Source organism: Pipra filicauda, unplaced genomic scaffold (genome assembly GCF_003945595.2).
Source record: "Pipra filicauda isolate LSUMZ 115617 unplaced genomic scaffold, ASM394559v2 scaffold317_size908105_pilon, whole genome shotgun sequence".
NCBI lineage: Eukaryota > Metazoa > Chordata > Aves > Passeriformes > Pipridae > Pipra > Pipra filicauda.
The window spans coordinates 520,578-532,817 of record NW_024104440.1 but is presented as its reverse complement, the minus strand read 5'-3'; the positions used below and the strand labels follow the sequence as shown (position 1 = coordinate 532,817).

Below are 12,240 nucleotides of genomic sequence, written 5' to 3'. Positions count from 1 at the left end.
TACTGAGATCCCAACCCTGTGATCCAGACAGTGCTGGTTCTAAGGCACAGTTAGTTCTGGATATGCAATACTGAAGTTCCTAAGTCCATCTTCCATAGTATTTTGACTCCTGGCATTAAAACCGACCACAGACTTTACAGACTTTTACTGCAATAGGTCAGAAAAGGTATTTTTGTTTGTCTCTTTTAAGTACAAGGGAAGAAAGGCATGTCTCCAGTATGTTGTAATGCAGGTACCCAATATAACACCTTTTGTTCAGGAAAATGTGGCCAATTTATCTGATTGCAGATGTGGTACTGACTTCAGGAGAAAATTCCAGCCTTCAGGGATGACATCAATTTTCTGTGTGCCATCCTAGGTGCATTTAAGTGCAAATTAGGATGAACAGTTACAATCTGTATTAAATTTTCTGAACCAGTATATAGAACTGAGCTGTAACTTTCTCAAATTTGAGAGTCCCTGTATGAAGGAAATTTGGGCATTTTTCCCCCTGAAGATAAAGGCAATTGTCTTTAAGCAATGAACCGGTCTGGTTTTGAGGTTTTTTTTGAGGGGGGTTGTTTGTTTAGTTTGGTTTTTTTAAACAACAGTGGGATTGAAGAGTCACTTTGCATTTAAAACTACAGTTTAACTTTAGTATATTAATTTAGTGTATTTAATCTGCAGCCAGAATGGGGGGAAAGAAGCACATTAACACAGCAGTTATATCCGAGACTACATCCAAGTTTGTAGATGAGAACTGATACTTCTTGAAGTATATTTCATGTAAGAAGTTTGTATTTCATCGTGATAATGGTACATCCAACATTAAAGACAGGAAGGATAACAAATATCAAGTCATCAAGGACTTTAATGTTCTAAAGCAGAAAACATGCACAACAGAATATCTAAAGAATATGCTGGAGAGCTCCGTGAACTACTTATATTTATTTGTAAATCATTCTTGAAGAAATTGATGAAGGTCTGGATTATTTCCAAAAGGAAAGCAGAGGGATGCTTAGTTTGTGTCTTAGTGAAAGCCAAGAAATGGGACTTTCTAGGAAACCATAAGTCATTTGGCCTGGAAGTGCAATGACATATGAAAGGTAATCAATAAACACAAAAATAAAACAAGCAGAATTATGCTACTTAACACCATTTCAAGGCAGGTTACTTAATATGACCACTAACTTTCTGATTAAATACATTGTCCAAAGTTTTGAAACCAAGATCCATACCCTACAAATTTTTAATTCTTCATTAAAAATAATTATTTTAACTTTTAAACTGTCTAATCAATATTATTTTTCAGTTAGTTTTCCATTAGATCCCTTTGTGCTATTCCAGACCTGTAATAAGGATTTAGACAAAAAAGTTAAGAGTTGGTAGATAACAGCTAAATGATTTATCAGCGCTCTGCCACCACCTCTTGACTTATTTCCATTTCATTTCCCATCTCTCAGGTTACTTTATGACAGCTACTGCTTGTTAAAAACCAACAGAACTAATTCTATCTGATATGTTTGACAGGCAAAAGCATTATGTGAAGATCTGGACTGGGCTACTCTACAATTCAAGTTCTGCCTTTCTACTTAATGTTTAAAGTTTATTTTCTTTCTCTATTTTCCTTCCTTCAAAAGGTAAGGAGAAAAAACCAATCAAATAAATTTTCTTATCAAAAACTTACACTGCACTGAACTGGACTTTTGCAGCCAGTGCAATTTGTTACAGTTAAGGAGAACAGCAGGATATTTTCTTTCTAGTAATGCTTAAAATGCCTCCTGATTTTAAAACAAGACTATAGTCTCAAATAAACCTTCATATATTTGTCTTGTATCTGCCAGCTTTTTATCTGGAAATTTTATTTTTACATTTTGGATAGATGCACAATTATTAGTCACATTTAGGCATGAGAGTTAAAACAGAAGAGCACGTCATACCCTCTCATGTGGAGTTGAGGGGACAAAGGATTCTCAGATTTTTGCAGGACAGGCTTTTATTTTCCCCTGGTTGTTTATTGCCCTTAGCTTAGGGAAACAAGTTTTTCTCTAGCTCTTAGGAGAGAGCTCTAGCTCTTACTTTATGCAGCTCCATGGGGTTTTTTAAATCTTTTGGACAATTACAAACTTTAACATAATGTACCTGCTAGTTCATTCTTGACTGTTAAGAATCATGTTTTGTTGTGAATAGTTTCATAACTAGTGCTCCCTACATGAGAGAATAAATTTACTTTATTTGTTGCAGGGTGGCATTTCTTTCAAGCTTTTTTCAGTAAAATAAGAGATGACTCCTTTTACTCCCTGCTCCCAGCCTTTGAAGAAAAAATCTTGTATCCAGACCATGCAGCAATTGCACCACCTGATGGATCTATTACTGGAATCCCAATTATCCTGCAGACTTTTCACAACAGGAGGTCAAAATTTAGCTCCAGTTATTAGCCTGACTAAACATGGCTCCAGCAAATTTTCGAGCTAAACTCAACTTAAGAACAGAAATGTATTTACAGACCAGGATGAAGTAATATTGTTTTTATTCTCGATGACCTGCTTGTCACTACGGTTGGCAATCAATTAACATGAAGGTGAAGCCCAGCACACACGTTCTGCCAGGTGGAGAGAGGCAGTGTGCAACCTCTGTGCCAAGGCATGCACAACGAAAACAGGACGATACCATCACCTACATCTAAAAAGTAAAAGTGAAGAACACCTATTTCATACCCTTATTTATGAATATAAGTTTCAAGTGACTTTAAGCCAATTTTTTCCAGATCTGTGTGTAAAATACCACATCACACCACCACTCCATATATCCATACAGCGCTCATCTGCTCATCCCGGCTTCAAGCTAAGTCTGTTTCTGTTATCAAAGACAAAAAATTAAGAACCATGTATCTGAGGGCACAGCAGACAAGGACTCCTGGCTTAGCTGCATTGTTCTGCTCAAAAAGCATTAACATTCTGAAGTACTATGGAGCCAGCATATCAGATATATCTTGCTTATTTATTTCTACAGTAAATTAAGTAAAATTAAATTAAGCCCTTGACTGTAACCTCACCACAAACTAAGAATTAAATCAACTATCCACTGTTGGTAATATTGCAAGCAACCTCCTGGAACTGATGCAACTGATATCAAAATCCAAGAGCAAGGAGGGGGGAGAGGAAAAAAAATTCTCATTTTTGGACAAAAGCAAAGAACTTAATCCAAAATTGACAGTAGCACAGCCAGCATTAGTCAGCACATGGCAGAACAGCCAAATTTGCAAGGTTCAACCGAAAGGAAATGTATTTACATGAGAAACTTCAGCTCTTTTGCCTAAGTCATTTAGGAGTCGTCCAGAATTTCCTGTTATCAGTGGCTGCTCAGATTCCCCCTGTCAGACACCACGGCTGGCAAAGGGGAGGAGCAAGAGTCTGGTTCTGTTCTTCTGCTAAATCTGTTTGTTTTGCAGGCAACCTGTGAGTGACATTCTGAATGAAAAGCAACTGAACATTACCTTGAGTACTACAGCGTATTTTTAATACTGATTTAAAAGATGTTTAGAACCACATATGACTACTGTTGTAAAAATTTTCTTTGTTTCAGGATTTTTTCTCAGCACAGGTGAATTACAGTAACATTCAGGACCTGCATTCAATTTTATTTAAAATATTCTTTCCACCAAGCTCGTGTACTAAGAATTGACCTTGTTATTGTTTCTGTTTTTCCCTGTAGAGTAGGGCAGACCATTATAAATATGACAGAACTCTGGAATGAACTGCTGGTGCTGGGGTCTCTGAGGACCAACTTAACATCAGAAAAATGACTTTAAACCCTAACTTTAGGACCTTGGTTTAAAACATGGTCAAAAGCTGACATTTTCACTACAAAAATGGTAAAAACTTTGGGATTTGGTCCCTGACGCTGGAGAGAATGGCAACACTGACTCATTCATTAATTGATAGCCCACACCTACATTTTTAGTTATGTTTATTTTTTCTTCCTCTTTCAGGGTTTGTGACTGTTTGAACTGACTGGGAACTGACAATCATCTGCTTCCTGACTAATGCAAATTCAAAACTCTCTGGCACTTTTTAAACCTGCAATCATTAAAACTCTTGGCTACAGAGATCATGTAATGGAAAAAAGACTCATTGCTATTTTTAAAGACCTGTCTATAAAAAAAGCAAACAGAAAAATGTGTTTGGCTAATGAGGATCAAAAGCCCACACACAGTAGGAAAGGAGGCAAGACAATGTGGATGACTGGCAAACAAATTTTCCTAGTTACATGTTCAACAGGGCTCATAATTTAATGAGACATTCTAAGCCTGATAAACGCCACCTCTTCTCCAGAAGATGGACTATCATGCTGCAATATTACAAACCAAAAAGCATATGTGAACTTCCCCAAGTCTGACATTATCCCAGTAGACCTTTGGCAGCTCCAGCTCTGCTGCAGTGAATGCAAACACAACCTCTCAGTGTGCTGGGAGAAAATGAGAGGGGCTGGCAGTGCTCAAACTGCTGCGAGTCCATCATCACACCTTGTCCTTCCAGTTAATTCCTGGCACTGTGGAGTGGGCAGAGTGCTGGGTCAACTTCCTTCTTTCCTGATGAAGCATCTCCAGTGAGAAGGAACTACTCCTGTCCCCTCTCTGGAGCTTCTGTGGGCAGTTTCAGAACCTGGTGATCTCACCAGGCTTCAAAATGCATTTGGAGAAGAGCTTCTGGTTTTCCTTCCTTTGAAGGGAGTCCAGTTTATACAGGGAAACAAGTGTTTTAAAGAACTGACCCAACATGAACAAAATGGAAATAATCAGGGCATTCCCTTCTAAACTGCACTACTGCTCTGAATTTAATTGCTAATGCAGACAGAAGCCAAAGTCTGAAGTCAGGACACTGAGGAGACACAAGTGCTTTACCTCTCTCCAGGGGACAGAGAAGAGGAAATGACTGTGTAACAAATTGAGAAACCAACCCAACTTCTACTGATTTGTGCTTGTAATTTTTCTTTTTTAAATCTTTGAAACAGCCACTTAAATACTGTATTTGATGTAATGCATTGAATTACATGAGTTTATCACGCATTGGGCACAACACAAATGTAACACAGCACAAAAGGTTGCCAGTGAATAAGCTTGTAAGCTTAAACGTGAACGATTTCTGAAAGCAGCAACTTGATATTCTTCCCTGTTCTGTTTAAATTTGTAAACCAAAATAGTGAGTAAAAAGGTATTGTAGTTCAATCCAGAAGGAAAGAAAAAACAGCATAGACTGTGTCTTGCAAAACAAATTTTAGCAAGACAAAGTTTATTTTGCAAGGGTAGGAGTAATACTGAAAACTGGCAAGTGTTCAAAGCCCAGCCTGTTCCTCAGAGACTTTGATTCCCTTGTCAGTCTATCATACACCTAAACTGAACAAGTCCAAATACTGGCTCATCAGCTCAGCAAGCAGAGTTACCCTTCTGCTGCTTAAAAACACTTTCTGAAGCATTTTCTTCTTAGGTAGGGTTAAAACACCTCTATCTGGTCTCTTGCAGTGTTCTTTCCCTGTTTGCTAAAAATGCCAACCTCTCAGCTTTCCTTCCTGGAGAAAAGTGACAAACCTCATTAAAAATTATGAGGCTGAATTGGTTTAGGCTTCACTCATATGACTTCCTTCTATTTGTAAGCTCCAGCAACGTTTATTACACAGCAATAAAGTTTCTGAGAAACTTTTCTATAAACAGATTTGCTTCAAACAAAAGTTATACGCTGAAAAAAATTCAAGCAGATCTACATGGCCTTGGTCCACAGAGCCACACTTTGGTGTATGAGCCTGATGAAGCTCAAGATCAAATGTGTCAATGCTGATGTTAACTTTTTGCCATATAATCCCTGTAAGAAACAGCCACTGAGTGAAAAAACCAGCCTAATTAGTGATTTTACTTATTTTACATTTAGCTTGAAAGTAAAAACTAGAGTGTAAATTCGAACAACTTGATGAAGAAGAATGGGATTACAGGAGAAGAAACAAACTGTGAGATGGGTACTAAATATATTTTAAGCTAAAATCCAGACAGCCTGAAAATAATTTATTATCTGGACATATCTGAACATCCCAGATACATGAATTTCACTAATTGTTTGCTCATCCAGCCTATTGACAACCTATTTGTCTAAGGAACTTCTAGACCTCTACTATACCTAGTAAAACACAAACAGTATTTTTATTTTGTAGCCATTTTTTACAGAGGAACAGCCAAGCTGAAGTCACATGGCTTTGTATGTGGGGGGGTTGTTTAATAGTCACTGAGGGAAAATACATGACATTTTATGCTCTACATACACTTCCAGGGAAATGAGAATTGCCATATAAGATTGCAGTCTGAGCAATGCAGGAGCAACTAGAGAAACTGGAAACATAATAAATCATTTTGATTAATGGAAATCATGCATGTTATAGACCTTCCAGAGAAAAATAAAAATAAACATAAACCTCAACCCCCTCTGTATTTCTGACTGTGAGTTTGTGACTAAACCCTGCAAGACAAAAGATTATAACCTTAAAAAGATCATCCATCATTCCTCCGTGCTGTTACTTTTCACCTAAAGGATAAAACAACAACAAAAAAAATCTGAATGCAAATTATTACATTTCTAAGAGTTCATATGGACTTTCTCCCCAGCTGTATTCATCAGTGCTACTCACAGAGACTGCATTTGAGAATCTCAAATAATTCTCCTTCCAAAAAAGCTTCAAAAGCTCCCTGTGAGCTAATAAAATAGTATGCATAGCTATGAATGGAAAATAAATATGTCCTTAGATTTACACAGTCTCAAAAATACCATTTTAATTTTCATTAGTAGCTTTACATATATATGAAAAAATGGGTAAAATAATGTTACTATTGAAAGAGAATGGCAGCATTTTAGAAAATTAAACATTCTTACGATTTTAAAACCAAAAAACCCAAACTCTTAATCCCTGATATACAAAAGGCAGCACTAAGTGACATGATGTTCCCAATCCCTGTCACTCTTCCTCCCTGATCATGATCAAAAGAAAATCTACTGTCAGCCACAAAAATATCAACTATCATTAGATTAAAATGATGTTCCAGGTCTCCTTCCCTATTATTGGTTGTGCTTCTCGTCTTTATGCAGCAATTCAGAAAGGTTAGTGCTAGTGCTCTTTCTCTCAGCTCCTCACACAGTTAGGCAAAGGGACAACCTCTGAAGCCCCCAAAAAACCAGGGCAGAATCTTTTCCTGGACATAGATGAAAACAAGTTCCCTTTCCTAATGTAGATTTGAAACACCCTCACTTATTCTGAAGATACAAACTGCACACAGAAGAGCATCTGAAAAATTGCCACAATAACAAATGCACTCAAAATATTCTTGTTTGCAAATCAATCATTGGACTAATCATTAGTGCTTCACAAGCTTTGATGCACTAATAAAACATATCAGTGTTCACAGTTTTAGATACTCTTTTATGCAAGTAAAAAATCTTCAGTAAAATGAAGCACCTCAGGAGCCTGTTTTCTTCCTGCAATATCAAATGTTTCAATATAAGCAATAAATCACACAAGGTTCACCGGATTTAACAGAGCAACAAAATTCTTAGCTTAAACAGTAGATATCCTTCAGCTGTTAGAAACCATTATTTCCCCCTAATTTAGTTCAATACCTACTGTACTGCAAAATGGAAGAGTCTGAGGTTATACTTTGAGGAACACCTGACTAGCATACACTGGTGCTGCTGCTGAAAGAAACAGTTCTGTGTGTTCTGTCATCCATGGAAATAAACAAACAACGAGAAAACAAATGGGTTTATATTTGTAAACTCTGTCAAGGCAACAATCAGATTTTAAGATTCAGCGTTTGTGAAAAAAAATATTTCTCTTTTCAAATTTTTAAGCATATTTCATAGTCTTTTCTGCTTGTTGAATACATCTTCATGTCGTGAAGGTAGCAGGACATTACAGAGATGGGCTGTCTCACCTTGGAATCTCACACAGAGGAATTTTCCGTGCCTGGAACCAGCTTTGGACAGCCGGAGCTTTGCCACTGTCACTGCTATTCATCTGCTCCTGAGAGAGGCCCTCTGGGCCTGCGATCCCAAAGTTTGAGCTCTCTCAAGCAGACAGCAAGGAGCTACAGCCTGTGACTTCCAGGACTTTTCTCTTCCCTGCAGCGAGCTCTAGGGATAGGACAAACTCTGGACCTGTATTTGTTATAGGAGTTTCTTCATGGAATATGATTTGCTGTGCTAGAATAAAGAAATGCCCAACTTGAAATCAACATGTAACAATTGCATATATTTATTTCCAAGGAGAAGTAAACATTACTTTAGAAAGGAAACAGGGAAAGTATCTAAAAAAAATGTATTCTGATTTGTCATAGGCAGCAAGAAAAACAGAATCAAAAAGAAAATCTACTGTCAACCATAAAAATATTAACTATCATCAGAGTTAAAATGTTGTTGTAGATCTTTTCTTCTTTCCTATAACCAGTTGGGCTTCTTGTTTTTAAATCCACCTCAGCCTTTTAGTAACACTCATTTCTAGTAGAACCATTACTGAAAAAAAGGAATCGTTCCCATCACTGGGATTTGTTGTAAGGAAGCTGTATGTCCCCAATTTCACCACTAGTGCATAAGTACCTCGTAAAACTTCCTTCCAAATTCTGTGTCCTTTCTCCGAGATCACATAGCTGGGGCAAAAAACATGGAATTTGGCTGAGATTGGATCCAACTCCAGTCCACGGCCCCGACACCCTCACAAGGCAATGTGGCACAGGACAAGCCTCCACAGTGCCGCTGAAAATGGGGAATAAAACCCCCTAGAACCAATGTAGTATTAAGAAGCACACATTATTTTTATTACAGCGCTGGATGCACAAGGGATAAGTCCACCTAAGGTGCATGAGTGGCTCAAGAGGGTACCAGTACTTATTAGCCAGAAATATACACACTAATTGCATGGGTGTTTACAGAACACTCTATGCCAACGGGGTTGTTTTTCACCCTGGATGTGTGATCTGCGCACTAAGTGTCTTAACTGACTGGGTTGGGCCACTTTGACTTGTTCTTAAGAGGCCACAGAGCCGCTAAACTGAACCGGACTTGTCCCCAGACCCTCAGCACCCCACCGTATGTAACGTTTTAATAACGTCACTTCTGCCCGTGCCTGTTACAGCAGAGGGGCCCCCACGACGCTCTGCCACCCTCAGAAGAAAGTTCTTCACGCTGGGGTGAAACTTCTTATGGTTTAGTTTATGGGCGTTGCTCTCCGGCAGTGCTGAGAGCAGTTCTTACAGGTAAGAACTAATGGAGGTGGGAGAACGAGCCTGTGCCGTGCCCGGCCCGGCTCCCCCGTGCCACCCCGGGCCCTCAGGGCCGAGCCCGCCGGTCGGTGCCCGGCCCGGCTCCCCCGTGCCACCCCGGGCCCTCAGGGCCGAGCCCGCCGGTCGGTGCCCGGCCCGGCTCCCCCGTGCCACCCCGGGCCCTCAGGGCCGAGCCCGCCGGTCGGTGCCCGGCCCGGCTCCGCTCGCAGCCGCCCCCGGGCTCGGGCCGTCCCGCCGGTCACCCTGCCCAGCCCAGCCTCCCGTGTGCCCCCGGGCAAAGGGGGCCAGGAGAACCATCGCCCCGGGCTCGCCGCCTCGTTCCGTGGAGTCACAGAACCGGCAAGGTTGGGAGAGACCTTCGAGATCCTCCCGCCCGGCCGCCAACCCGCTGTTACCCCTAAACCACATCAGCCGGAGACAGACACGGGCGCCTTTTAAACACCTCCAGGGGTGGTCAGAAAGCTGTTATGTAAAACTGAAATGAGAGGCACTGGACCAGAATAGGGTAGGAAAAACCCTCAGGCACATCTCAGTGTTATTTCAGCAGAAAGAAGCCTTGTTGTCTTGTTCGTCTCAAGGTAGCATGTTTCTGTCACTGGAAAAAAGGAAAAAATGAGGGGAGAAAATACTTTTCAGTAAGCATCTAATACAGTTTAGTAGTGAAAAAAATAAATAGCAGCAACCTGATCTTGTTTCTGGCCTCCTCTTCCTTCTCTGCAGACTTTTGTCTGAGGTTTTGGGGTTTGTTTCTCCTACCACAAAATCCTATGTCCCAGTTCTATTTCAAAATCAAACCACTGCAGCAATTTAAGGCGGAACATCAGTGATTTGAATTGTACAACTCCTCCCTCCACTGCCCTCAGTCGTAATTATTTCTGTTGTAATGTAGAAATAAGTTTGAAAGGCTGATGCTGGCTTTTTCTTTTTTCTTTTTTTTCCCTCAGGGGACACTCAAACAAAGTGGGTAATGTCAGTAAGCAAAGAAAATACCCCGAGTAAAAGTACTAAGATTTCAGATGAAAGCAAGAAAGAGAGTATTTGTACAATGTACAAAAATGAAGAAACTCTTTTAGAAAAGGTAGTGTGCAGTGATTTGAGTGTTTGAATTGCTTTGTATGTGCTTTAAAACAGATGTGACCACCCTGTTTATAACTGGAGCTCTATTTGTGGGGAGAACTGATGGTTTTGATTAGCAAATGTTGGTAATTGTTTCTGGGGAGAATACGAAAAGGTGTCTGGAGGGGAGAAAATACTGAAGTTATTTTGAGTGCATTCTCTAGTCACCCAAATTTTAAACTGTTCCGATTGGTGCATGTAAAACAAAATTTACATATGAATGCATTTCATTCTTGGCATATTTTAGGTGAAGTAATACTTGTTTTGTGAGTGGATCTGACTATTAACTTTTTGAAAGTGTGTTAGACTGCAAGTGTGCCTCATGCATTTGATAATTTGCTTTAGATAGGATGGACTTAGGCACTTTCCAGAAGATAGAAACAGGAGGGATTACTCGGAGGGATAATTTATGAAGAATATATGAAAATTCTTCTTTAATTTCTTTCCACTGTAAAGAAATAGTTCTTTGTGACGTGCTGCTGCTGGAGACCTAGAATAAGGAGCATAGTGTCTAAGGTGGATGAGAGAACTCTGAACTCTTTATGCAGTTTCAGTCAAGGGAAAAACTGTCACATTCAGCTGATCCTGAAAAAATTTCTGAAGGCAAAGAACTAAAAATTAAACACTGGTCAGATGTCTTGAAATTGCTGTGATACGCCCACTGTGTTCAGTAGAAACCATGATTTCATTATTTTCTGGTGATGTGACTTGAACTCCAACAGTTCAACCATATTACACTGCTTAGAGCATTGTTATGACTGTTGTATGTCACTGAAGCATCTTAATTCCAGCACTTTTTTCCATGAAAATGAACTTTCAGGCTGGTGATTCCCAATGTCTGTTACCCCTGTGACTCCAGTAGTCAGTCCCTGATGATGCAGAGGTACTTCTGGGTAGAAAGGTGGGAGGAAGGTACTGAGGAGGTGTAGACACAGAGCTTCGGTAATATTTGGTGCTGGTAGGAAGGTTGAGGAGCCAGACTTGGATGAAAAATGAGCAGGATTGGAAAGAAACGTTCGTGCACACACGTGAGAATGCAGAGGCTACTGAATTCATTGATTAGATGCCAGAAGTCTGTCAAAACTCGTTTAAATTTGAAATTTGCCACTTACTTTGTATAGTCATCTCAGTGGTTTTAGATTTGAAACACAGCATTTCTTTATTCTAGATCAGACTTAAGATTGGTGAGCAGATGGATTTAAATGCTGACTTGTTTAATGAAAAATTAGCAAGTTTAAAGAGAAGAGTCGAACAACTGGAATGCACAAATACCTATGAAGAAATAAGTAAAATATTCCTGGTAAGGGTCTTTGCACAATTGTGGGAACACTTTGCATGTGAATCACATATGACTATTATGATACCTTAAAGACCCCAAAAGTATGCAAATTTTTCATTTTGTGCGACATAAAGACAAGTTGATAGTTCTATTTTTAGCCTTTGTTGCAGTCCTTTCACTGTCTACTCTTCATATGACATTAATATGTAAATTCCTTATTTCAGGTTAACTGTGTTTCTTAACTGCTGTGTTTGTTTTCTGTAGCAGAAGAAAGTAGCAAAACTGGAGAGATGTATTGATGCTGTGGTAGCAGCTCAGGGGGAAGTGTTCTCAGAACCAGCTGTTGCTCAGGTGTGATGCAGGTGCACTTGCTAACATGGGCATTGATGCCACTTGTACTGAAATCTCGTGGCTTTGACAGCTGTATTTGACAGTTGTTACTGCTTGCCTAAAGAACAGAAAAATCTAGACTACAACAGAGTTTTTTTCTGACGAAACAGTCTCAAAGGAGGGCATGGACACTACGTGTGTTGACACCTTCCATCAGCTGTTT

General features: G+C 39.6%; 1 protein-coding gene and 1 long non-coding RNA gene across 2 annotated transcripts in view; one reads left to right on the top strand and one right to left on the bottom strand.

The window, feature by feature from the left end:
• Nucleotides 1–7,764: 7,764 nt before the first annotated feature.
• Nucleotides 7,765–9,080, bottom strand: LOC120323685. Its single transcript, XR_005564401.1, has 2 exons — nt 8,610–9,080; nt 7,765–8,216 (listed from the first exon to the last, which is right to left on the bottom strand). It is a non-coding gene; the product is annotated as an uncharacterized LOC120323685 (long non-coding RNA).
• A 195-nt stretch (nt 9,081–9,275) lies between these two features.
• The window catches only part of LOC120323684 (synapsin-1-like), a 7,721-nt gene continuing 4,756 nt past the window's right edge, over nt 9,276–12,240 (top strand). The window contains exons 1-4 of the mRNA XM_039383581.1: nt 9,276–9,636; nt 10,237–10,370; nt 11,577–11,708; nt 11,952–12,038. Of these exons, the coding sequence (XP_039239515.1) occupies nt 9,276–9,636; nt 10,237–10,370; nt 11,577–11,708; nt 11,952–12,038 (714 nt within the window). The remainder of the gene's footprint in view (nt 9,637–10,236; nt 10,371–11,576; nt 11,709–11,951; nt 12,039–12,240) is intronic.